This window comes from Stegostoma tigrinum, chromosome 5, assembly GCF_030684315.1.
Source record: "Stegostoma tigrinum isolate sSteTig4 chromosome 5, sSteTig4.hap1, whole genome shotgun sequence".
In the NCBI taxonomy this organism is placed as follows: domain Eukaryota; kingdom Metazoa; phylum Chordata; class Chondrichthyes; order Orectolobiformes; family Stegostomatidae; genus Stegostoma; species Stegostoma tigrinum.
This window is the reverse complement of record NC_081358.1, coordinates 94,404,240-94,432,092: the sequence shown is the minus strand read 5'-3', so window position 1 is coordinate 94,432,092 and position 27,853 is coordinate 94,404,240. Positions and strand designations below refer to the sequence as shown.

Below are 27,853 nucleotides of genomic sequence, written 5' to 3'. Positions count from 1 at the left end.
TCTTATTGCACGGCGACCAGAACTGTACATTGTACTCTCGAACATCCTGTACAATTCCTATATTTAATGGTCTGAGCAATGAGGGCAAGCTTGTTAATCAGCCTGTCTACCCAGTTGACACTTCCTGCAGTCATGGACATCCAATTATTTAAATATATTATTTTTGAGACAATTAATGGGCCTCCTTTGGTTCTGCTAATTACCTGCTGGAGAACACCAGTCAATGGCCATTGGAATACTGGTCACAGATCATTCAGTGAAAAACAAAATAGAAAAATAATGGCAAGCAGTATCTCCAATGAGTTCCCTTGTACTTTCAGGGTTCATATCAACTCCCAAACTAGATCCACAGTAAAACAATTAATTCTTGATTGTAGCCCCAACAAGACAGGTTGAATTTAAAATCTAATATTTCACCAGCTAGACCACTACAATTTCAAGTTTCCTTACCTTAATCTTTCCTAGTCGTTATATTCCCCTTTAAGTGACATAACTTGCTCCAAAGCCCCTAAAAAATACTGCTTGGCTTTATACACAAGGACATAAAGATCTCATGCTATAAAGCAAAGTTTCTAGCATTACCAGAACAAAGTATGGAAGATCATTGTGCAGGAGATCACAGAACCAAACTGTAGCCTAAACTGATAGCTGGTCACTCAAGCCCTAATAGATTATACCACCGACGCACAACAAGTCAACCTGCACTGCCAGATTGGCAAACATCGAACATTACGAATGCCAAGGGATTAATCAATTGAATTACGTCAACTTCAACCAACGACTGGGTTTCTCAACTGATCCCGGAATCTTTAGGTTTGGGAGAAAGTCAGTGCTGACGGCAATCCTGAGAGAAAATTGGATCCAAGAGAGAAAAGTATCACCTACCACTGTCTACGCTCAATCACTGAAAAAGAACAGTTACTGAAAAGGTCTCTGAATTCGCAGAAAAATTCAGGCTTTGAATAAAAATCAAAGAGAACCAACAAGTTAAAAGCACACCTTTGAATTAGTTCTCAAAGCCAAAAGAGTCACAGAGAAAGAAAAGGCTGGACATCCTCACAGTGAGGTTTCTGTCCAGTATGATTGTTCATACCACAACAAGAAAAAGCCACTGACAGCACTGAGACATACCAAAGAGAAATTCATTAGCAAAATATTCAAAACAATTTATGCATTTCTAAATTTCACTGACTGACTTAAAGGGTAATAAAAGAAGCTTTCACTGACCTGTTATAGTCAAACCACGCAGAGTAGCTGGGGATGATGATGTGATGTGTCTGCTCAGTGACATTATCTTCTGCTTGGTCCGCAGGACGTATGTGGTCACTTTTAGCATTGGAACCATCCTCTTCTTCCTGGAATAATTCACAAATCACTTGTCTCTCAGTTAAATCACTGGAAATCAAATGACATGCATAACACCTGATGAATTACAGGATAAAAGAAAAGAACTGCGGATACTGTAAATCAGAAACAGAAATTGCTAGAAAAACTCAGGTCTGGCAGCATCTGTGGAGAAAAAAATCAGAGTTAATGTTTCAGCTCAAGTGAGCCTTCTTCAGTTCATCAATTTCAGTCGATGAATTACAATTGAGAATATTTTGTCAGACAGGCAGAACAGCTTTGGGTCTAGCTATCGTGGCATTTGAATTAACTTAAGTGACCACTTTAAATTGAGAGATTTCCATTTAACACTTCACAAAAGGAAAATAAAATATTTTAAAAATCACTAAAATAATAAGTATTCAGTCATTGACTCAGTTTACATTGAAAGTTCTCCAGAATTGTACACATCTGCAACTTGTTATGACGTCTACAAAACTCAGAATGGACAGATGGTTGTTAATGACCACAATGTCACCAAGACACTGAAGGTCAAGAATTAAAGATTTTAGCATAAGTAGACGATAAAGGGGGCACTCCAAAGCTCTCACCATAGTGATCAAAAGAAGCACTGCTGAGTCTAGTGTTCAAGAAGTGATTTGAGGTACCATACACAAGTTTTTTGGGACTAATGGGATTATATTTCAGTGTGGTGAAGTTTATTTTCTAAGAAAATTGTCTGGTTTGCCTAATTTTATTCCTTTTGTTTAGTAAAATTCTGTTCTGTTGTGAAAAACAAATCTACAAAATTGAATGTTTACGTTTCAGTGACAGACTTCTAGGTTAAAAACTGAAACAAAACATAACCCATCAAGCCAGATTTCAGTGTGACATCTGACTTCTCCAGAAATGACGTCTGTTGCAATCATAACATCAAACATCATCACGTCTGAGCTTAGAACGTAGAATTCGTTATTGATGAAGCAGTTGAAGATGGCTGGGCCGAGGTCACTACTCTGAGGAACTCTAGCAGAGATGTTCTGGAGCTGAGATGACTGAGCTCCAATAACAACCATCTTCCTTTGTGCAGGATACAAGTGCAACCAACAGACCTTTCCCAATTCCTGGTTACTGCATCTCTGCACAACTTCTTGATGCCACACCAGGATATAGAGTCATACAGCACAGAGACAAGCCCTTTGAGCTGCCATGTCTATGCTGATCAAAGACCAAACTACACTAATCCCTTTCACTTGCACTTGGCCCATAGCCTACTATGCCCTAGCATTTTAAGTACTCACATAGATGCTTCTTAAATGCTGTGAACAATAATGCCTACATCACCCACTCTTGCAGAATGCTTCCAACCTCTTCACCGTCTGGGTGAAAAAAACTCCTCTCATCTTCTCTAAACCACTTGTTCTTCACCTTAAACTCATGCTCTCTGATCTCAGGCGCATCTGCCTTGGGGAACAGGTTTCCACAATCTTCTGACTATACCTATTAACTTTGCATCAATCAGATTCCCCTATAGCTCCAAGGAAAACAAATCCAGCCTAGCCCGTTGTCTTCATAATGGAAATATTTCATCTCAGGCAACATGAAGGTGAATCTCCTTTGGGGAGATGATGGCCTCATGTTATCATCGCAAGACTATTAATCCAGCGATCCTGACATTGTTCTGGAGATCTGGGGTCAAATCGTACAATGGAAAATGTGGAATCTGAACTCGATAAACATCTGAAACTCAGAATTCAATGATCTCTATGAAAACATCGTCAATTATCAGGAAAAAAAAACACCTTCTGGTTCATTAATGCCCCAGGGAAGGAAACCCTGCCCCCACTGTCTGGTCTACATGTGACTCCAGACCCACAGCAATGTGTAGTTGACAGTTAACTGCCCTCTGGGCAATTAGCCATGGGTAACAAATGTTGGCTTTGGTAGAGATTCCCACATCCTATGAACTTAAAAAAAAACCCTCTCCAGCGCATTTATGTCCTTTAGTTAGTGTGGGGACCAAAATCGCACACAGTATTCCAACTGTAGCCTAACCAATGAAAGCTCAGACCAGATAAGGATGCCAGCCTCGTTCTCCAAAAGAACTTCAGTGAATGAGATGGGTCCTTCAGACAATCAATTGCTTCATAGTCACCAGACTTTTAATTTCAGGTTATTTCATGACTTTGCCAGATAGCCTGTCTATCCAGTAAATCCTGACAATACAACAATGGCAGGGGGCAATAGTGGAAGAGTTTCTAGGTCAGACACGTTTGATGTCAAGTTCACACCACAAACCTCCAGAGAAAAAATTAGGGACTAGTCTAGAAAAAGCCCATGGGCTTCATCAAATCAGAGGCCATTCAGCCCATCGATCTGCACGAACAAAGTACTCTAAATCTGCAAACAACAGCTAATACACCAGGAGTGAGAGAAATTATCTTGGCCTTCAACACAGACTCCATTCCCTGACTACACTTCATAAATGTGGCCTCAACGTCCACTTGCAGCCTTAGTTCAAGCATGATGTGAAGACCTGTGTGACCTGAGCAGAACTCAAACAGAGCATGAGGCAGCAGGTTATTGTTAGGCAGGTGCTGCTGGTTAGCACTGTTGATGACTCCTCCCATCACTCCACTGATGATGATGGAACATAGACCAACAGGCCAGTAATTGTTGATAGATGCCAATGTTTCAGATGTTTTGGAACAGCTGCACTAGGGGTGCAGCAAGTGTTGCAGTACAAGTCTTCAGTACCTTGTCAGAATGTTGTCAGGGTCCACAGCTTTCGCAGTATCCATAACAGCTCTTAAGTAGTTTTCATGTGTTTCCCAAAATATACAGCTCTACCAAAAAAAAAATAAAATACAGACTTCAGCTCCCCACCTCCCCTCACCTCCACCACAAATTCACAGAAACGGGGCATAGCCCATTGATCATTCGATTCAACAGATTCATGGCTAATTGAATATTTCAATCCTTTTACCCACCCCATCCCAATAACACCACGTGTCATTTATAATCAGATCTCTCTCTAACTCTCTCAAAAATGCTCAAGAACAGATTCCATAGAGAACTTCAAACATTTGCAGTCTTCTGGAGTATACAAAAAAAAACTCCAATTCAGATCTCAGCGGCAGCTCCTTCATTTTTAAATTGGGCCCCCTAGTTCTAGACTCCTTAACAGGTGAAACATCTTACTTGCATTTACATTTTCTATCCATTGAAGTATTTTGTGCATTTCAAGAAAATAACCTCTCATTCTTCCAAATTCTACAGAATAAAAGCCTAGTGGTGCCCAATCTCTCTTCATGGAACAGTACTGCCATTCTGGAAATAAGTTTGCTAAACCTTTGTTGCAATACCTGAATGACAAAATCATCCTTCCCAGAGGCCTTAACTGCACACAATACTCCAGGTACAGTCTAACCAAGCTCCTAAAAGATTAAAGGAAGACTGCACAGCACAGTACAGGCCATTTGGCCCAAGATTTGGGCCGATCTATTTCCTACGAAGATCAAATTACCCTGCATACCCTACATTATACTATCATCCATGTACCTATCCAGGAGTCACTTACATGTCTCTAATGTATCTACCTCCACTACCACTGCTGGCAGCGCATTCCACGCACCCACCACTGTGTAAAAGACTACTCCACGACTATTCCCGTATTCAAACCCTCTTGCAGAGGTTATCACTCTATTAGCCTTGCTCATCATTTGCTGCACATCCAGTTAGCAATGTGCAGCGTTGACAAGCTACACTACTTTATAGATCTATACTTTCCAATTTCTCACAGTTTAAGCAGCGTTTGGCACATTCCATCTGCCATATTCTTGCCTAAGTCTATCTAAACCCTCCTGAAAATGCATCACATGTTCCTCACCAAACAAGGAGATAGTGGCCTAGTGGTATTATCACTAGGCTATTCATCCAGAGACCCAAGTTAAGTTCTGGAGATCTGGGTTCAAATATGGCCATGGCAGAAGCAGATGGTGAAATTTGAATTCAGTAATAATCTGGAATTAATGGTGACCATGAAATCATTGGTGATTATCAGGAAAAACCTACCTGGTTCACTAATGCCCTTTAGGGAAGAACAGGCCTGGTCTTCCCTCAACCCAAATCTAGACCCTTGACTGCTTTCAAGCAAATTCGGGATGGACAATAAATGCTGGTCCCACTTTTATTTATTTAATTAACCAAAAAATCCCACTTAACTCTAGATCATTTGCCAACTTGGAAACATTGCATTTGATCCAAAACATTGAGAATATAGTGACCAGCTGCAGCCCCAAGTACTGATCCGCCTAGTACCTAGTGATAGCCTGCCAATGCTCGAAAGACCCATTTATTCCTTCTCAATTTTAATGACACAGATGACTCTTGTATAATTATACTCTTCAAGGCAGAAAACAATGGTAACTCACTTGTTAGCATTGTATTCTTGGTTACCAACTCTCCTAAGTATTCTCATTCCAATCATACTGAACACAATCCACTGACAGCATTCTCGTCTCTGGATCTGAAGGCTACACACAACAAGGAAGCAATTTGCAGACCAAGCTGTCAGCAATTAGCAATGATCCTATTCAGAGGATATTTAACATCTCATACCATTATGTAAAGTGTGAGTTTACCTATTGAACCTTTCCCCTCAACTAGCATCACAAAACAAACATGACTGAGAATGAGCCTCATCATTGTTTTTGAGCCACAGATTCAAGTATGTCCAAAAACACTTTTTAAAAGGTGTCTTTTGGCGACTCAAACTTTCCATATTTCTATTTGTTCTCTTTAATTTGTTTGACCTTTTTCTAGATTTAGGGTTCCTGGAGCAAAAAACAATACAAAATCAGTAACCTGCAGGTGGTACGAGAGCAGGTAAAGCCGAGAAAGAAATCATCAGCACATGCATGCCTTTCGTCTACTGCACATTCTTCAGATCATGCCTGACTGGAACAAGACCCCTGAAGTTATTGACATTAATCTGGTGAACCAGATGTACAAAAAGTAAAGCAGCCCAGGATGACTATTTAGGAGGTCTGGCAGCATTGGTGGAAAGAAAGCAGAATGGACCCAAAACACCATCTATGCTTTCTCTTCATAGTCGCTGCCAGATCTGCTGAGTTTCTCCATCAATTTCTGTTCCAGTTTCAGATTTCCAGCATCTGCAGTTCTTTTTTTCTCCCCCCAAGAGTGGAAAAGTTAGCCAGTGATACTGAGATAATTTTTACATATGTTGATGGAATAATTGTTTCACAGTACAGTCTGGGTGAAGATTTGCTAAACTAATTGAAAAAAATTACCAGCCTGAAATCTAATACTCCAAGGAGAAATGAAGCCAAACAAGGTGTAATGTCACAAAATGTTATCATAGTCAAATTACAACAAATCAGCCCCTGATATGGTGTGATCAAAATGCACAAACAGGTGGTGTGAACTCTATACTCTCATTTGCAACTCAAGAGCCAAGTGCTTGTGCAATAAATTCCTAACTATGCTTTACACATTCAACATGTGACATAATTTTTTGCCCAGTGTGTGAAGGTCCAGAAAGAGAAGAGGAATTGAATATCTCCAAATATAATTGAAAAGATAATTTTTCCCTCAATGTTCACAATTTGATTATTGTTTCCCTCCAACAACACGTAACCACAAACACACAACTGCTCTCAATATGAAGCGATACAGAAACACAACTCTGCAGCCCAACAGATTAGTTGCCATAGCTACCATTTCTAGACAGTGACTGGATGAGCAGAATCAGCTTTTATGTTAATTACCTTCCCTCCTGCAGACAGTGGCTCATCCTCTTGCTCATCTGTAACAAGATTAATTCAGGATATGTATTAGCTTATACATATGCGATCAAGCCGTCACAAAAGGTGAAGACGACGTCAACAACCATACTGTAATCAACTGGTTTGTCATGGAGTTTCTAATTTAATGCTACCACAGTTACAACTAAGTTATTGTACCAGGTAGTTTCAATATTACATTTGCATCAGGCAATAAAATTACATTGGATACCATCAGGTCACTAGCTGCAATTTTTAGGGCACCTTTCCAGTTCTTGTTGGTCTCCTCATTCTATCCTCTAAATTCAAGGCCATCCAAAACAGTCCCTCCTTGTTACTTATTTTCAAATTTCTTCAATCTTTGGATCCTCTTAGTCTGAGACAGATTTTAAGGAAAGCCTAGGTAAGCAGATTCTTGCCACTTTATTTGAAACTTCTTAGTTGCAACTGAATTCCTTCAGTTAGGAGTCACTACTTCATTTTTACACCGACTTGTTCAGACATTTTATTAACACTTACGGAGCAGTTAGGGCTTAAAACAGTGACCATCTGGCCCATCTAGTGAAGCTTGAGGCTGTTTCACTTTTCATAAATTAGTTCCATCATCCATCAACCACTTGTCATTGACTAAAACGAGGTCCTGATCATGTAACGGTTTCAAATCCCTTCAGTGCCTTGCCTCTCCTGAACTTGGCAGTGTTCACTAATCTTATACGAGTGACAGAAGGAAAGCCAATATATAGTTCCAAGTTAGAATGGAAAGTGGTTTGAAAGGGAACTTTCAGGTGGTGGTGTTCCCATGTATCTGCTGTCTTGTCCTTCTTGATGACAGAAGTCACAGGTTTGCCAAGTATTGTCTAAGGAGCCTTACTGAGTGGTAGCAGTGCATTTTGCAGATAGCACACATTGCTACCACATTGCAGCAGTAGCATAGAAAACGAGCGGAGGTGGAGACGGGATGTCAATCAAGTGGTCAGCATTATGCTGTACAATGTTGCATTTAGTGTTTCTGAAACGCTCATTCAGCTAAGTGTAGAGTATCCCATCACATTCCTGACCACAGTCTTGAAGATGATGGACAAGCTTTGAGGAGTTAGGTGATAAATGACTCACTGCAGAATTCTCAGCCCGAGTTGCTCTCGTAGTCACGGCATTATATTGTTGATCCAGTTCAGTTTCTGGTCAATATTAATCCCAAGGATATGGGCAGTGAGAGACTCAGTAATGGCAAGAGCACCGAACATCAAAATGCAATGGTTTTATTCTTCCTTGCTGAGGTGGGGTCAAAGCCTGGTGTGGTAGGAATGTAATTCGCCACTTCTCAGCCCAATCCCTGAAACTGTCCAAGTCTTGCTGCAAATAGACAGTGCCTTAGTGTCTGAAAGGTTGAAAATGGTGCTGCCATTATGCAATCATCTGACATTCCCATCTCTATTCTTACGATGGAAAAACAGACACCGATGAAGCAGCTGAAGATATTTGCGCCGAGAACATGACTACGCAACTCCTGCATTGATACACTGGTATGGAGATGATTGGCCTCCTACAATGTCAAGCATTTTCTTTTGGCCTAAGTATGACTCCAATCAGTGGGAATTTTACCCAATTCCCAATTACTCCAGACAGTAGGAACAATGGCAGTGATATGCAGGGGAAGAGAATGCAGAAAAAGGGTTCAACATGGGCACAAATCCAATATTCTCTGTGCTACAATTTCAGTAGTTCAAAGAAAGCTTTGAAAGCAGAAACTGCTTGCATTTCCCAGGTGTCATTTATCCAGCTCTTAGGATATTGGAAAAAAACCAAGGTTCACCAGTGTAACTTCAAAGTATAATTACCTAGATCTGCTATTGTGCCTCCCTTCACAGGTGTGTGCTCACTGTCCTTCTTAGGGTTCACTAGAAAAAGAAAAGTTTATAAACAGGCCATCAAAAATGTATCCAATTCCATGCATTTCATCAGTGAGAATTTTAGGCGACAGCAGACTGGGTGAAACTTGAACTTACATCCAGGTTTTTGTTACAGCAATGTATCGAATCTCTGTCAATTTTCAAACTCATACCAAGTTTCCCTTTAGGAACAATATAACAAAGCGTGAAGCTGGATGAACACATCAGGCCAAGCAGCATCTCAGGAGCACAAAAGCTGACGTTCCGTGCCTAGACCCTTCATCAGAGAGGGGGATGGGGAGAGGGTTCTGGAATAAATAGGGAGAGAGGGGGAGGCGGACCGAAGATGGAGAGAAAAGAAGATAGGTGGAGAAGAGAATATAGGTGTGGGGGGTAGGGAATGGATAGGTCAGTCCAAGGAAGACGGACAGGTCAAGGAGGCGGGATGAAATTAGTAGGTAGGAAATGGAGGTGCAGCTTGAGGTGGGAAGAAGGGATGGGTGAGAGGAAGAACAGGTTAGGGAGGCGGAGACAGGCTGGGCTGGTTTTGGGATGCAGTGGCAGGAGGGGGATGAGCTGGGCTGGTTTTGTGATGCAGTGGGGGGGGCGAGGGGGATGAACTGCGCTGGTTTTGTGATGCAGTGGGGGTAGGGGACGAACTGGGCTGGTTTTGGGATGCAGTGGGGGAAGCGGAGATTTTGAAGCCTGTGAAGTCCACATTGATACCATTGGGCTGCAGGGTTCCCAAGCAGAATATGAGTTGCTGTTCCTGCAACCTTCCGGTGGCATCATTGTGGCACTGCAGGAGGCCTATGATGGACATGTCGTCTGAGGCCCATGTCGTCTGAGGCCCATCCCTTCCTCATCCTGCCTCCTTGACCTGTCCATCTTCCTTGGACTGATCTATCCACTCCCTACCTCCCCACCTATACTCTCCTCTCCACCTTTGTTTTCTCTCCATCTTCAGTCCGCCTCCCCCTCTCTCCCTATTTATTCCAGAACCCTCTCCCCATCCCCCTCTCTGATGAAGGGTCTAGGCCCGAAACGTCAGCTTTTGTGCTCCTGAAATGCTGCTTGGCCTGCTGTGTTCATCCAGCTTCACACTTTGTTATCTTGGATTCTCCAGCGTCTGCAATTCACATTATCACTGATACAATTCCCTTTAGGAACAATGTACTTTGCATCTGCAACTCCATGGTATTGAATTATCTGCACTAATAGCCTGCTTTCTACTGACTCTAAAAATCTCACTCTTCCACTGTAGTCATAATCCTAAATTGACATTCTCATCACTGACACCTCAACAAGAATTCTTAGCATCCTAAATTTTATAAAATCTTTCATCAAATTAAATTAAACCTACTCTGTTTGAATTTCTAAGCTAATACATTAATATATTTAGGCACAAGATTATATCAAGCTTAATTTGGATTACTTTTAAGTCTGTATGCTCAGAGAACTTCTTAGATCTCTCTAAGATGAAACAAAATATTCTGAACTAACTCTATGCAGCTCTTATATCTGAGATTGCGACTGGTTTAGGAGGCCTGCTAAACAACACACTTCTCAGAAACACCTGAAAACAAGAGATGTTTAATTTTTTTTTATTGCTGACTCACAAAAGCCTCAAAGCTAGAATCTCAGTATTCACTCTCTTTTCCAACCATGTCTTGCAAAAAAAAATTCTCAGAACATGCAGAACCGGTGGCCAGGAAGAAGGAGGGCTAGATCTTTCTCAATAAGTTGTTTATAAATATTTTAAATGCATTGTAAAAACCACATCTTTTATTTTTCCTTATTTTGGATTGTGGACCACAATGAGAAAGGATTCAGGAAGGGGTTGCTGCACTTTGCTAAACAAATTACTGGAGCTCAATGAGTTGTGTTCACCCAGTTGCATTATTCAAGCAGTAAGGATAAGATGTCTAAAATGCTACAGCATGCTGGATGCGTGCACAGCAAGTTTTGCCCAGACACAGACTGCTGACTGTTTTGCGTCATCAAGACCAGCTGTGGAGACCAAACGTCATTCACATTCCAACAAGACTCTGATTGGCACCTTGGCACCTGGATTGATGGGTTGTGTCCGTGTGAACAATAAAGAGGCAACAGTCTTCAGATCACAAAAGAAAAATGGTTTCTCTCTGCGCAGTGAAGTAGCCAAAATCTGGAAGATATCTAGCTATTCTCTCTCACAAGTTGTTAAAAGCTGCTGCCTCCAACAATGACTGAAAGACTGAACAAATAACTTGTCAACTGCCCTGTGCAGTAAAGAGAGCTCAAAAGTTTAGAAAGAATAAGCAGTTCAAAAATCACAAGGACTTAAAGCAAAAAGACGCTTCATCAAATGCTGCAGACAAAACTGTTGCCACAATATTTTGATTTTCCACCGAGAACATCCATGTTTGTTTGTTTGAGTAAGTGTATGTTGGGGGGGTTTAAATAGTGGGTTACAGTTTCATCTAGGAGACTTATACCTTGATAATGCATATTTCTTCTGTGGTTAGAATTTTTTTAGTAGTAAGTATGGCAATGGAATAATGGGACTAGAGTAGAGTATCACAGCGCGTTCCAACTGGGTTGTGACAAATATCCACCTAACAAACAAATAACAACTGGTCTTTTCAAATACCAAATATCAGATAGGCTTGGAAAGATCAGGATTTGGAATTTTATGCAGAACTGTTATTCTTCAACAAGTGTATCCCTCTAACTCTCACAGAAAACATAACGGACCCCTTTATAAATTAAGTATGGCAGAAGGTAACTAGCCCAACAGTGTACAGTATGAAGTTGAAAATAAGAAAGAAACCAAAGATATTGGAACTAGCACCATGGCTAAAATTTTCAACATTTGAAACATTTATATTCTACCGTAACACTGTTTTAAAAGAGTCTTTACAAACAATATGAATGACAGAAAAGATGAGTTCCTTACCATTTTTGGGTAAAATAACTTCTTCTACATTTGGTACAGGAGTGGGATCCTCCATGTCTTTGGTCAGGTCTTCCTGCTCCTCTTCATCCCTCTGCCCCCTCCTCTTTAAGTATGGTGTTGGCTGACTACAGGCAAAACAAAAACATTATGAGCTTTGGCATCCATGCAACACAGTTGATACATTTGTGATATTTACATGACTATATTAAGCAAGACAGCAGAGATTGCAGGGGTACCTCAGCTCTTTACTTTCTCACACCGCATAGCAGTTTATATATTCCGCTGTAAAAAAGCTCAGATATGAAATGTGCTCCAATTGCAATCAATAATATTCCAGGTTAGAAAAGTAAAAATAAATTTGCCCATATAGAAACATCGAAAATTGGATGAGTAGGCCTTTAAAGAATCAACTGTTTTGTTATGGTTTTCAATTTCTAACAAACCAAAGCAGTTTGGAACAAAAGGTGCTAATTCAGCCCCGCTCATTTATCATCAACTCAAAAACCAGCCAGATTATAGCCTCTCTGCAGCCATCAATCCTCCCATGCTTGAAACATTCATCCAATATTCTCCTAAAATAGTTACCAATTTCTCCTTTAATTACTTCATGGCCAGGTACTGCATGCTCAAACACATCACAAACCAACTTGTCCTTACTTCACTATTGAATCTTCAATTTGAGTTGATGAAAGCACTGAATAAAAGCAAGTTTTATTATCTTACCAGTGACAGGAATATTATTTCCTCACTCATAATTCAAAGTGAATGACAACTATTTTTGAGCTTCAACTGAATCTTATCTGAGCCTTGATCAAATATACTGTGTTAAATAATTCCGGTGGATTATAGCTTTTCATTCTCAGCAACATGCTGGTGAATCCATCGTCATTCTTCCCAATTTTAGAGGTATACTGAAATACACAAACTCATGCCTCCATTTCATTTTTAACATATTGCGGTTACATTAGGTATCCTTCAATCCATAAGAATTGTTTCCAAATCGATAGAATCTTGAAAGATGGCTGCCAATGTTTCCACTAATTCTATGGTCACTTCCTCAAACATTCACAGATGTAGATGAATTGCCTCTGGGGATTTATTGGCCTTTAATCCTATCCATTTCCACAACGTTATTTGCTTCACTCACAAGAACAGTGTTCCCCAAAATTTTGGGATGCCATTTGCTGCCTCCTTTTTGAAAGCAGACCAAAATAATGCAGTTAGTTAGTCTGTTAACCTCCTTTCACCACTGTAACCATGCCAGTTTCTTCTCAGCCATTATGAAGGGACTTTCATTTGTCTTCACTAATCTCTTTCTCTTCACAGGCCTATAGAAGTTTTGAGATTCGGTTTGTGTTTCTTACAAGCTTCTTCTCACACTTATATTCCCCTTTTTAAATCAATTTCTTTGTCCTTATTTGCTGAAATCTCAAGTGCTCCCAATCCTTAGGTCTGCTGCACTTCATTTTTGGACAATTTGTATGCTTCTTCCTTGGATCGAAATATTATCCCTAATTTCCCTTGTTCACCATGGTGTGCTGATCTTTTCCGTTGTATTTTTGTGCCAGACAGGACTGAAAAATTATTACAGTTCCACTGCACGTTTTAAACTGTTTGCTAATGTTTAAACATTGTAATTCCTTCAATTAACATTTCTCAATTTACCGTAACCAACTCGTGCCTCATATTATCATAGTTTCTTTCATTAAGACGGACAACACCGCATTTGATTCTGAGACTGGGTCCTGAATCTATATAAAGAATATCATCATAGTCAGAAAACCAACTGTTCCTTTTTCTTTACATAGCACCCAGTCTAGGATGCCCTGTCCTCTAATGGGATCCAGAAAACCACCTCGTACATACACCAGGAAACCCTCTTTTACGACAGTGGGCAAATCAAATTGGTACCAATTGGTTAGTAGATGAGAAGCAGTCATAATTACAGCAGTACCTTTGCCACTTGTTATAAATTTCCTGTTTGATGACTTTCCAAACATTACCTCTACAGTTTTGATGTCTATAAACAACTCTACTTCTGTTTTCCATCCCTTGACTTTTTCTAAACTCTACCCATACAGAGACAACAAGGTGTGGAGATGGATGAACACAGCAGGCCAAGCAGCATCTTAGAAGCACAAAAACTAATATTGCAGACCCAGATCTAGGCCCGAGACGTCAGCTTTTGTGCTCCTAAGATGCTGTTTGGCCGGCTGTGTTCATCCAGCTTGGACACTTCATTATCTCTGATTCTCCAGCATCTGCAGTTCCCATTATCTCTACCTATACAGAACTTACTTGGCTACAGCTAAATTCCTTGCACTTTCTGGGATGTAAGAAGTTGAGACCGTTTTTCTTGGAAAGAAGGCAGCTTGGAGGAGATTTGGTAGAGATTTTTTCCAAATAATGTGCGTGCTGGATACAGCACTTATAGAGAAGCTGGTTCTGCTTGTACAAGAAAATGACGGTATAGATTTAAAGATTGCATATAATGCAAAGGTGATGTGACAAAACAGGTAGAAAATGGACACACTGACTGGAAACATCAAAGAGGGAGGTTAAACTGAGGGATTTAAGAGGGTATTGGATGATTATTTGGATAGAAATGGTGGGCAGGTATATGGGGAAAAGGCAGGAGATAAGCACTAAGTAACAGAATCAGGGCAGGCACTGTGGGCCAAACGCCACCTAAGGGCCCGACTGATTATAGAACCTCGATGTTAGATTTTTGTGATTCATGGACAAGAACTCAGAATCCTCTTTCCTGCAGCTTTCTGTAGTCTTTATCCATTTCAGTAATATTTAGCTCATATATTCTTACAGCATAACCTCATCTTTTCTTAAATTACATTTCATCTGCCAGGTTTTTCTCTACTCCCTGAACCATTTGCTTTCTCACCTATTTGTGCGCCATCATAAATTTGTTATAGCACATGCACTTTTCTCATCCAAGTCATTAAATATATATTGTACAAATTCTGGCCCCGGTATTGATTGCTGTGGCACACCATTTGTTAGAAGCTGTCATTATGAAAATGTCCACCTTATCCAAACTGTCATCTTCGATGAGTTACCCAATCCCTATTCATGTTAAAAATGACCTTGAATGCCATGGGTTCTTGTTTTATTAAATAGCTTACTGTGGTGCCTTTCGAAAATCCAAATATATCAAAATATATTTTGCAACTGTTAAGAAATCTCTCTTCATCTGGCATTATTAGAGAGGTGGTCATTAAATGAAGCCATTGAAAGTAACTGACATAGGACACTACCTGAAGAATTCCTGCAGTGATGTCCAGTGGCTGAGATGTTAGATCTTGAATAACTCTCTTGAACAAGAGGTTGTTCAATATTGAACAAGCTTCTTCTTTGAGCAAAGTATAAATCGAGCAAAGTATAAATCTAGCCAGTACAGTGGTATCCCTTCCCGCTTCACCCAGCCCCATCCGTCTTGCATTGATTACAGTTTTGCTCCAGTTCCTAAATCCTATATGCAATCAAATGGAGACTTGATATCAAGAGGAGTTGCTCTCATCTCACCTACTGAACTCAGCATTTTTGACCATGTCTAAATGAAGACAGTATTGAAGTCAGGAGCTAAGTGGCCCTGGTCAAGTACAAACTAAGTATCAGCGAGCAGGTGATTCTCTAACACTTTCCACTTGATAACACTGTCACTTCCATCACTTGATGATAATCAAGAGTAGACTGATTAGACACATTTGTCAGGTTGAATTTGTTCTTCTGTGATATTCCCACATTACTGGTTGCATGCCTAGTTGAGGCACAGCTAGTCTGAAATACACATCTTTGCACTATTGACAGAATGTTGGCAATGATCATAGCTTTTTCAATATGTAGCACCATCAGCAGTTTCTTGAGTTCATTTGGGGACAAATCAAATTTGTTGAAGTGTGGAATCTGTGATGTTGGGGATCTCAGGGGGAAGCATATGTCGATTGTCTACTGGGCACTCCTGGATGAAGGTGGATGGGAAAGTTTCAGCCTGATGTTTTGCGTTGATTGGCTGCGTTTCTCCCATCATGGAAGGTAGGGATTTTTGTGGAAGCTCCGCCTCTAGTAAGTTGTTTTACTGTCCACCAACATTTGCAACTAGACATGGCAGGTCCGCAGAACTTTAGGTCTGGTCCATTGGTTGTAAGATCACTTAATCTTGTCCATTTCGTGCTTCATCCACGTTTTGGCATGCAAATAATCCTTTGCTGTTTTACAGCATTGGAATTTATCTAATGCTATGCTTTACAAAAAGATATGAATAGAAGAATTCAGTAATGGAATGTTGGTGTCACTAGCTGGCCAGCATCTGTGACTGCCCAGAGTAGAGTTGAGAGTCAGCCACATTACTATGGAGTCACACCTTGTCTAGACTAGGCCAGACTGGTAGATTTTACTCCCTAAAGTACAGTAATAAATCAAATGAGATTTAATAACAATCAGAATAGTTACAAAGTCATTATTTGGCTAACTATTATTTCATTTTCTTTTTAAATTGAATTTGAATTCTGCCATCTGTCACAGTGAGATTTGAACCTGTGACCCAAGAGCATTAATCTGGCATTCTGATTACTAGTCCGGTGTCTTTTCCACGATGTCACTGCTTTTAACAAATGTTGCCACCACTGTACAACCTGTCATCGCAGGTTAAACCATTGTCTGGATTTAAGGTTTCTGTGAGTGAGAATGCATCTGCAAACTCATGATCACCACAGAGAGACCAGCTCTAAAGAAATGCTGTTCAAAAACCTGGCTCTCCACCAGCCCCAATTCTCTGGTCTTTACTCACGTACTCCATCAACACTAAACAGACATTCCAGCAACAAATGAATCAGAACACCTCAAAAATAAAATCTGCACAGAGCAGTAGCAAAACTGGAGCATTCCTTCTTCCCATGTAAGAATTTGTTTTTCCAGTGACAGGAAAAAAACATTTACACAAACCATTCTATGGACAGAAAAACACCCCAAATTCCATTGCCACTTTAACTATCCACCTAAATCAAGTTCCCTGTAATCAATTTGTGCATAGAAGCAACTTGACTCACCCTTTCTTTCCACTTTTCTTCCTTGACTCAGCGGGTGTGGATATTGGTGAAGGGGAACGGGAATGCTTTCTCTTCTTGGCACCAGCTGTCGACTTTCTGTCCTTCCTGTCTGGTGTACGGGAGGCCTGGTTAAAATAGATCAGCAACTTAGATGTGTTCAACATCCTGACCACACAGCAATATGAACACAGATGGCATCAGCCAGGTGAAAGTGTTATTTTAAACTTCAAATGTCATATTACTTTCCTTGCTTCACCGGAGAAGAAGGTAGCAATGTGTTACCATCAGTCAGAATGGCAGAAAACAAAAAGGAAGTGTTTGGACTATATTTTGTCAATCACTAGCTCTGAAAACCAAGTATAATTTGTGAACGTTTCTAATGAGACCTTCTCATCAGTGTTAACTTTCTTACCACGTACTGGCACGTCTACACTTCAGTTTGCTTAACATTTTCTGTATCGCTGTCATAATTGTATTATTGATACTAACTCAGGCAACTGGAGTTCAAATTATACTTGTTTGAGGGTTTTAATTTTTCTGTAAAAAAAAAATCTGTAAATTAGAACATGGTGGCAATAAAAGAGTGATCATGTATTATTACCATATTTAACTGCCATTAAAAACCTAGTCAGTTCAAAAACATCTTTTTGGAACCCAATTCTCTACTCCTGTCCATTTGGCAAACACATTACTCAAGTTTGACATCAATCATGCTGAACTACAATTCCCTTGAATCCACAGAAGGAAACCACTCAGTTGCAGCAAATGACTCCAGCTCCTTAAAATCACAAGAATAGAGATCACAGGAGTAGCTATTTAGATAGTGGAGCTTCCCCCTCTATTCAATGGGATTTTGGTTAATTCAAGGAAATTTCCCAAGTAGAATAAAAGGTACTATTATGACCTTGTAAGCAATTCCCACATTCAGAAAATAAACGCAAAAGAAATCAAATTTGTTACAAAAATTTACTTCTCACAGTTTTAAATAACTATCGTGATATTAATTTGAATATGGTTCCCAAGCTACTGGAAGATGAAGAATTGTTTGTGGGAAACTATAAATCAACCTACAAGTCAAAATCTGTGATGCAACCTAATTTGTAACACTTCATTAACTTTCAGATTCTGCATGTGCAAACTGCAAACCGCAAACCACAACAGTGGTGATAAATGCCAGAGTAGCACAATCTTGGCTCATAGTTAATTGAGTTAACAGCAGACCAATAGACATTGCAGGTGTTCAAGATAAGTAAATGGTATGAAGCAAAGGCGGCAGCCAGGTTTAATATGTCTCTATAATTACTTCTAGCTACAAGCAATACTGGAGTGCAGATGGGCCATGTGCTTTCTAAATCAGCAATGGCAGAGAGCTAAGAAACATGTTCCCATTGAAGCATAATCAGAGGCACCTGATGAGGTGAGCAGCAGGAGTGTGCTGTACCAGAGTTTTGGAAACAATTTTGTAACAAACAGAGGGGAGAAAAAAAAGTGTTTGCTAATTCAACAACCTTACACACTTTCAGATCCACTGACCTGCACATTGATCTCAAATGTTCTTGAGCACATCATTTTTCAAATCCCCCATCCCTCAAATTCAAAGCATTTCATTACTTCCTCATTCATCTACTTCCTACTGAAGTTCAGTCAAAGGATCGCGTAATATTACACATTTGTCAGTCATTTTCACCAGAAGTGTTTTACCCAGCAAGTGAACATCTTCACTAAAAGGTCAATATCTTTTATAGCTAGTCGGAAACATTAAAAAATGCAAGGGTAAGGAGTAACAAATAGTTTAGCTCTCAAACACAGAGGATATCCTGGAGCCAAATGGCACAACTGTGCTTTCCTCAGGTGAAAGATGACAGAATGAGAGGTCACAAATAGCTGGCAGCAGAAGTTCACTTAATTTCTGATGCATATTGACTTGCTTTAAATCAGTCAATTAAAAATTATAAGATTATATATGGAGATTCTTATGTTTATAATAGTTTTTTTTCAGGACTAAATCGTATCCCTTCCATTCATGTTCCAACTCCTTCACAGGTACAGAAATAAAAACATAGTATATCCAAGAAAGGAATTGACCAAAAGACATTATTTCTTCTAAGGATCTTCCTTCCAGAGTTACTTGCTACTTCTTGAGTTACAACACAGATACATGCACTTCAGCAATCCATTCGTATGGAGGTTGGACTTTTACTTAATGACTGAGACCTCAGAAGTGACACATTAGCAGACAATGGTGATATGGGCAGTTGCTGACAGTCCACAACTCATCGGATCTTCAGAGCTCAGCTGCTAAATGGCAGCACCATTTATTGAGAAACAGAATATTGGAGGTGCAACTACAACTCTGTCAGGTCTCTATGCTACACACTGTAAAATAGTTGCAATACCAGAAAAGTCTAACCCAAACTGCCAGTGGATCGATGGTGTTGGGATACAAGGAATACAGACAGATCATCTCCAATCAAGCTCCGTGATAATTTGCTGTATGAATGAATGTAGCACTCAACTACAGTGGTACCAAATTTGATTCCACTAAATGATTTCTTTTTAATCATTCACAACTTAGCACACTGCTGGCCAAACCATCCAATTACTTACTGTTCCTAATTACAAGTGAGAAGTTGTTTTCATGGCCTGCTGCAGTCCTTGGGATGTACAAACACCCACAATGCTGTAAAAGGAAAGGAGTTACTGGAATCCAAACCAGCAACTGCAATAAAAACAGCAACATAAATCCGGGTTTGGGCATTCCCATGTATCTGCTGCCCTTGTGTTTCTAGCTGTAGAATCACAAGTTTGGGAGGTGCTGACAACATAGCCTTGCTGAGTTGCTGCAGTGAGTCCTTGAGATGATACACACTGCCATCATCATGCACTTTTGTTGGAAGGACTAAAAAGACAGTTAAATGGGGTGGGTTTTTTCCTGGAAGGTATCAAGCCCATTAAGTGTTGTTGGAACTGCACACAACCAAACAAGCAGGAACGCGCCTTGTAGATGACAGGCAGGCACTGTGGAGTCAGGAGGCAAGTTGCTCACTGCAGGATGCCCATTTCTGACCAGGTTTTGAAGCAACTATATTTGCATGGCTGGTTCATTTTAGTTTCTGGTCAATGGTAATTCCCAGGATGTCAATACTGGAGGATTCAGCAAACAGTAATGTCATTGAATGTCAAGTGGGTTTTCTGCTTTTGGAGGTGGTCACTGGATGACACTTGTGTGGTGCAAGTATTATGCCATTTATTTGTCCAATACTGAACGATATTTAGATTCTGGTGTATTTACACATGGGCTGCTTCAATGTTTCAACAGTCTCAAATCAAGAAATAACCACACCTTTAACTGATGAAGGAATACTGCTCCAAAAATATGCCACTTCAAATAAACCTGCTGGACTATTACCTGGTGTCATGTTACTTCTGACTTTGTCCAACCCAGTCCAATGCCAGCACCTCCACATCAAGGGGGAAGGAAGGTTGTTAATGTAGCAGCTGACGATTGTTAGGATATTCATGGACTTAGGATTCTTACTTGAAGAGGTCCTGTGATTCAGACGATAGTTTGTGTTGTTGGGAGTCAATCGTACCAAATGTGACTTGAACCAGCAGACAGCACCACCGTCAATTAATCATCAACAACTTCAGATTTGTTGAAGCTTCCTGATGCAACACACAGTGAAATACTGTCTATAGGTGAAAGGTAATCACCTGCATTTAGCCTCAAATTCAGTTCTTTTGTCTATCTTTGAACAAAGACCATAATGGCCACTTAGTTGGAAGCAGTGGTACATTCATCTTAAGCCTCAATACTCCACAATTCAGAACATAATTCTAACTGTTTTACCCAGTTTTATGGTCATTCGCATGCTTTCCACTTTCAACTTGAATATAGAAAGATGTATTTCACTAGATTTGTCTCATATACAAGATTGATTTCTCACAACACAAAACTTAGTCAAATGAAAATGCAAACTGGGTAACAGTTTCGAACACAAAACTGTAAATGCTTATTGCTCAAAATAATCCAAAACACATACATGATAAAAGGGAACATAAAACTGACTCCTCTCAGCAGAGATTCACTTTGAGAACATAAACTTTTGATCAAGTATGATTTGTTCTTGAAGTAAAGAATAAATGTGGAATTTTCAGATGGTTGTTCACTTATGTTCTGGCTTACAAACGGGTCACAATTCATATTCCATTACCTCTCAGGAAACACAGCATCAATACATCTTCCAGAAGATCGCCATTAGAATGATCAGGTTTCACTCATTAAAAGGTTGTTTTGCAGAGTTAGAGAGATGGGCTACGTAGCCTTCATCTTAGCTAGCCTATCCCCAACTGACGGCCAATCAAAATCTCTAAATTCACACAAGACACTCCAAATAAATTCTCTGGCCATCATTAAACACAAGCAGCTGGCAAACAAGCTTGATTGTTTGCGAACAAATCAAGTATTTAGCTGGAACCATGCAGCTACCAAACAGTATCTTTTTTGAAAAAAAGCTCCATTGTCCATTTTGAAAAGTAACAACTTAGGTAGCTCCAGGACCCAAATTAAATTTTATTTCTCAACAATCCTTCAAAGTTAAAGCACTCAAAGATTTAATTAAGATTTAATTATGTCACTTCCACTACACGATAGTGAAGTCAAGATCTCCTGCCTGAGGCGGCAAGGTGAAACCCAAAAAGTAAGCAACAGTGCAAGGTCACTTACGATGAAAGCACAGCCTGGAAGGGGATAAACATCCTGGTTTATATAATCAGGAGCAAAACCCAATTCCAAGAATGCTAATTCCAAATTTCAGGGAAGTATATTTGGATGCTGGCTAGAAAATAACTGCTTTCTGAACTTTATAATTGAGTATTTGCTAGCACAATTATTGAATGTTAACTGGAGACTTTAAAAAGTTTCAGACTTTGCTCCAAATTTTCATTGAGCAACAACGCTTCCTGGGCTCCAGAACTGATAAGGGAAGCCAAGGCAAGTTTGAGTAGCAGTTCAGCTGGCTGCTTACACTTAGTATGTTCTCTGCCTAAAGACTAAAACTTCAATCTTTGATCCCACAATAAATAATTCAGAGAGTAAACACACAGGTTTCTCATAGTCCTGTGCAGCAGTTGCAGCCTTAAGACAGAGAAATTACTAAGTTTAAACAGCCACCTCAGCTGATGCTCAAACTTCTTTCCTGGTCAGGTCTGGAAGTGAAGGAAGCCATGTTGTTCAACTAAAATTTGGAGCCAAGTCTAGAACTATTTTTAAGTTTCTAATTAACATTCAATTAGATCAATAATTGTGTCAGCACACATTCAATTTACAAAATTCAGAATTTAAAAGCAGTTGGATTCTAGCTAGCATCCTAACATACTTCCATTAAGTCTGGAATGAGGACTTTTGGAATTAAGCTTTGCAACTGATTTTTTTAAACAAACACATTTATCCAGGCTGCAAGACACCCAATATTAGGGGAACAAATTTTTCCACAATTTGCATTCACCCTTTTTTACAAACTTTGAATTGATTACACTTAGAGGTCAAAAATGTTTGACTATTTGATTGGTGCAAATCTTTTTGAGAATTCTTCAGCATTCACATTTGCACTGTGAGCTGCCTTGCCAGGAAACATACTTTGGGTGTAGCCCAGGTACATTCAGATGAGAAGCTAAATCTATTGATGAAGAAAGAAACGGACAGCAAAATGAAGCAGAAAAGGCTAGAAATGATACATCGGGTAGATAATACCATTGAAAATCAGGCTTGATTATACAAGGTTTCAAGTAGAATTCAATAAGAAAATAAAAAGCTAAATGTGTTAATCCCATTTGTTGGGAATACTTGATAAGTCTACTCTCAAAGTAAAACATGGCTCAACAGGTCATTAGTTCGAATTGTTATAGCTGTGTCCTGCTACATAGTCTCCATTGCTGACAGTCCCAGAGGCAAGCGTGTGGAGGCAAAAAAGCCTCAGTTTCTAAATCCCAGGGGGCATGTAGTCAGTCAAAAGAACTACAATTTATAAAACATTTCAGGATTTTTTAATTCTTATTCTGAACTTTGAGTAAATCGAGTACTTTTTAAAACATTCCAGTCCTACGCTAGATTTAAAAAAAAAACTCTTTCAATTCTGCAGCAAACACAAAGTATCTGTACCTAGGTACCCTGCACCTAGGATGGCACCAAAGAGGCGACATTACAAAATTTTCACTGCACTCATTCAAGTGCACGCAACAATAAAGACTATTCTATTCTACTAATAAAAATTCTGGATGTGAGTTTGCTCGCTGAGCTGGAAGGTTCGTTTTCAGACGTTTCGTCACCATTCTTGGTAACATCATCAGTGAGCCTCCGGTGAAGCGCTGGTGTTATGTCCCGCTTTCTATTTATCTGTTTAGGATAAGATGACTTATGCATGGAGGTATGGTATTGCTAAGATATTAAATGGTTCTTCAGCTCTAACTTTAGCATGAAGTTGTTGGCACCTAGCTTATTATCAAATAGAAGGTTGTTCAGACACCTGATTGATGAAAAATTGAGACAGTGGCAGTATATTAATCATGGGTGACTTCATCTTCACACAGACTGGAACAGCTGGATTGGCCATGAAGAAGGTGCCATAGCATTTTGAGGACTATTTTCTAGAACACTACATTTGGAATCAACCAGAGATTACACTATTTCTAATTTAGTGATGTGTAATGAGGTAGTTAATGACGACATCACTCAACAAAAGATGCCCTTGGACACAATGACTATAGCATAGTAGAAGCCAAAGTTCAGTTAGAGGGAGAAGAACTTGGGTCAAAAACAATGTGCAAACATAACTAAGGGGAACGAGTAAGGAATGAGGGCACGGCTGTTTGGTAGGACTGGGAAAGTATTTTGCAGCAACAACAGGGAAGGGACAACATTTTAAAAAAATAGCTCATGGCCAATAGGAAAGATGAACGAGGAAGAAGGATTCTAGGATGAGAACCCAGCCATGGTTATCCAGGAAAGTTAAGGACAGCACTGAAAAAAAATGCATGACAAAAGGATAAAGATTTATAGTCAGAGGATCAGTTTTAAAAACCAACAAAAGATGACTAAACAAAACTAGAGGAAGCGGATAAACTTTGAGGGTAAATTTTTATGTAGTACCAAAGCAAACAGCTAAATCTTTTTTAAATATATAAAGAGAGAGAAGCCAAAATGAACACAATTCCCTTACAGAATGAGCGTAGGAAATAATATGGGGAGATCAGGAAAACGAGTAACTGAATAAATGCAATTCATCAGTCTTCACAGTAGAAGCAATAAAAAAAAATTGCAAAATAACTAAGTAATTAAGGAGCAAAAGGAGGAGAAAAAGTAACTTTAAAAACTAAAGAAGAATCAAGCAAGGGAAGCTAATGGAGTTAAAGGCTGACTGGACTCCCTTGGTAACCACAGATACCAAAAAGTACTGGCTAGAGAAATAGCGGATGCACGGGCAGTAGCCTTCCAGGAATCTAGCGATTCTGGAATTGTCCCAAAGGATTAGAAAACTGCTAAGATAGCATCTTTTTAAAATAAAGATTGAGAACAGAAAAGATCAGGTAGCTACAAACCAGTTTTGCCAGTTGCATCATGCGCAGATGGAATATAAATGGGAAAAAATGCTTAGTTATGTACTTTAGCAGCAAGAGAATAGGAACTGAATATTATTTAAGTGAAGGAAGACTGTAAGCAATAAAAGTGATTTGGGAGTCCTTGCCCATGATTCACGAAAGCTAGCATTCAAGTTCAACAGGTATTTTCTGAAGGCAAATGGAATGTTGGCCTTTACTTGAAAGGGAATGCAGCGTTAAAGTACGGATGTTTCACTAAAACTACACAAGGTACATATCAGAACACAGCTGGGACAGTTTTGCATCTCTCATCTCATGAACGATACACTGACATTGCAGGCAGTACAGAGAAGGTTCATAAGGCTGATACCAAGTATAAAGGGGCTATCTCAGGAGTGGTTGAGTATTTGTTGGAATATAAAATTATGAGAGGCAACAGTTGCTTCCCTTTGTAGTAGAGTCCAGGGCCAGATGTCACAATCTCAGAATAATTGGAGATGAGGAGGAATTTCTTCTCTCAGAGGGCATTGATTTTGTGGCATTCTTTATAACAGAGACTTGGTGAGGCCGGATCATTAAGTATATTCAGGACTGAAAGACCTCGTTTCTAAAAAAAAATCAGGAAGATGACCAAGGGTTCTGGAAATAAAGTGGAAAAGTGAAGTTGAGGATTATCAGCCATTATCTCATTGAAAGGTGGAAAAGGCTCGTTGGGCTGAATGGCCGACTTCTTATCATGCAGTATAATGATCTAACTGCCATACTGAGCCAAGTGTGTGAGAAACTGAGAAGCAATGTCCATAATTCTCCATCTTTCAGACTTGGGGACCAGAGGACTGCAGAATTTCAAACGTTTTATTCAGAAAAGAATTAAAAACCCAAGCAACTTCAAGCCATACAGTTCTCCTTGGAAAACAGGAGGAGAGGATTTGAAAGAAGCACTCAAAATCATGACTGTATTGAACAGAGTAGATAAAATGAAACTGTTCCCACGAAACAAATTGGCACTGATATAAAAAGGTAATTGGCAAAATAAGGGCAGCAAAAGTGGCTCAGTGGTAAGTACTGCTGCCTCATAGTGCCAGGGACCCAGGTTCGACTCCATCCTTGGGCAACCATCTGTGCAGAGTTTGCATATTCTCCCTGCATCTACGCGGGTTTCTTCCCACAGTCCAATGACATCCAAGTTAGGTGGATTGGCCACACTAAATTGACCATAGTGTCCAGGAATGTGGAGGTTTGTTTGGTTACCCATAGAAATGGAGCAGTTTTGGGTGGGATGCCCTTCACAGGACCAGTGTGGAATTGATGCGCCGAACGGCCTATTTCCTTGCAAATACGATGTTGTGGCCATCACAGAAACTTGAGTAACTCGGGGACAGGAATGGTTCTTGGAAGTTCCAGGATTTAGATGCTTTAAAAGAAATAGGGAGGGTGGTAAAAGAGGTGGGGGAGTGGCATTGCTACTCAGGGCTAGTATAGCAGCTAGTGAAAGGCAGTTTGAGAATGATATGTCTACAGTCAGTTTGGGTTGAGGTCCAGAACAAGAAAGGAACAGTCACTTTATTGTCTTTTTTAAAACAGACCCCCTAATAGTTGCAGAGAAGTAGAGGAGCGGATTGGAAAGCAGATACTGGAAAGGTGCAGATGTCACAGGGGTGTAGTCATGGGTGACTTTAACTTTCCAAATATTGATTGGAAACTCTTTAGTTGTAATAGTTCAGTTGGAGCTGATTTTTTCCAGTGTGTTCAGGAAGGATTCCTGACACAGTATGTAGATAGACCAACATGAGAAGTCGTCACTTTGGATTTGGTGCTTGGCATTGAACCACGCCAAGTGTTAGACCTGTTGGTAAGAAAACATTTTGGTGGTAGCAATCATAACTCTGCTACTTTTACAATAGTCATGGAAAAGGTTAAGTGCAGACAACAGGGAGACGTTTATAATTGGGGGGGGGGGGGCGCGGGCGGGGGGAGGGTAATTACAATTCTGTTAGGCAAGAACTGGGTAACATAAGTTGAGAACAGATGCTGTCACGGAAGAGCACTATTGAAATGTGGAGACTGTTTAGGGAACGCATACTGCGTGTGCTTGATATATGTTTGTCCCTAGCAGGCAGGGAAGATGTGGTCGAGTGAGGAAGCCTTGGTTCTCAATAAAAGTCGAACGACTGGTTAAGAGGAAGACGGATGCTTATATGAGGTTTAGGAAACAAGGAACAGGAAAGGCTCTCGAGGGAGACAGGCTATCCATGAAATAGCTGAAGAAAGGGCTGAGGAGAGCTATAAGGGGGCATGAGAAAACCTTGGCAAATAGGGTCAAGGAAAACGCCAAGGCTTTTTACATGCACGTGTGGAATAAGAGAATGACCAAAGGGTGGGGCCAATCAAGGATTGTAAAGGATATTTGAGCACAGAGCTTAAAAGAGATAGGAGTGGTCCTTAATGAATACTTTCCTTTGGTATTCATAACTCAGAGGGATCTAGTTGTACAGAAGGCCATTGTGAAACAAGCTGGTAGGCTAGAGGAGGTCACTGTTAGTAAGAAAGATATACTAGGAATTTTGAGGAACTTGAAGTCCCCTGGGCTTGATGGGATTTATCCAAGGATTCTACAGGAAGCGAGGGAAGAGATCGCAGGGCATTTGGCGATGATCTTTTCATCCTCACTGTCAGCACGGTTTTGTGAAGGGAAGGTCGTGCCTCACAAACCTTATCGAGTTCTTTGAGAAGGTGACCAAACAGGTAGATGAGAGTAAACCAGTTGATGTAGTGTATATGGATTTCAGCAAGGTGTTTGACAAGGCTCCCCAGAGTAGGCTATTGTACAAAATGCGGAGGAATGGAATTGTGGAAGGTATAGCAGTTTGGATCGGAAATTGGCTTGCTGAAAGAAGACAGAGGGTGGTAGTTGATGGGAAATGTTCATCCTGGAGACCAGTTACTAGTGGTGTACTGCAAGGGTTGGTGTTGGGTCCACTGCTGTTTGTCATTTTTATAAATGACCTGGACGAGAGCGTAGAAGGATGGGTTAGTAAATTTGCAGACGACACTAAGGTCGGTGGAGTTGTGGATAGTGACGAAGGATGTTGTAGGTTGCAGAGAGACATAGATAAGCTGCAGAGCTGGGCTGAGAGGTGGCAAATGGAGTTTAATGCAGACAAGTGTGAGCTGATGCACTTTGGTAGGAGTAACCGGAAGGCAAAGTACAGGGCTAATGGTAAGATTCATAGTAGTGTA

General features: G+C 40.1%; 1 protein-coding gene across 1 annotated transcript in view; it reads right to left on the bottom strand.

Moving 5' to 3' along the window:
- The window catches only part of LOC125451679 (SWI/SNF complex subunit SMARCC1), a 104,101-nt gene that overhangs the window by 26,617 nt on the left and 49,631 nt on the right, over positions 1-27,853 (bottom strand). The window contains exons 10-14 of the mRNA XM_059646371.1: positions 17,018-17,142; positions 11,955-12,079; positions 8,966-9,025; positions 7,113-7,150; positions 1,228-1,355 (exon numbers count right to left, since the gene is read on the bottom strand). Of these exons, the coding sequence (XP_059502354.1) occupies positions 1,228-1,355; positions 7,113-7,150; positions 8,966-9,025; positions 11,955-12,079; positions 17,018-17,142 (476 nt within the window). The remainder of the gene's footprint in view (positions 1-1,227; positions 1,356-7,112; positions 7,151-8,965; positions 9,026-11,954; positions 12,080-17,017; positions 17,143-27,853) is intronic.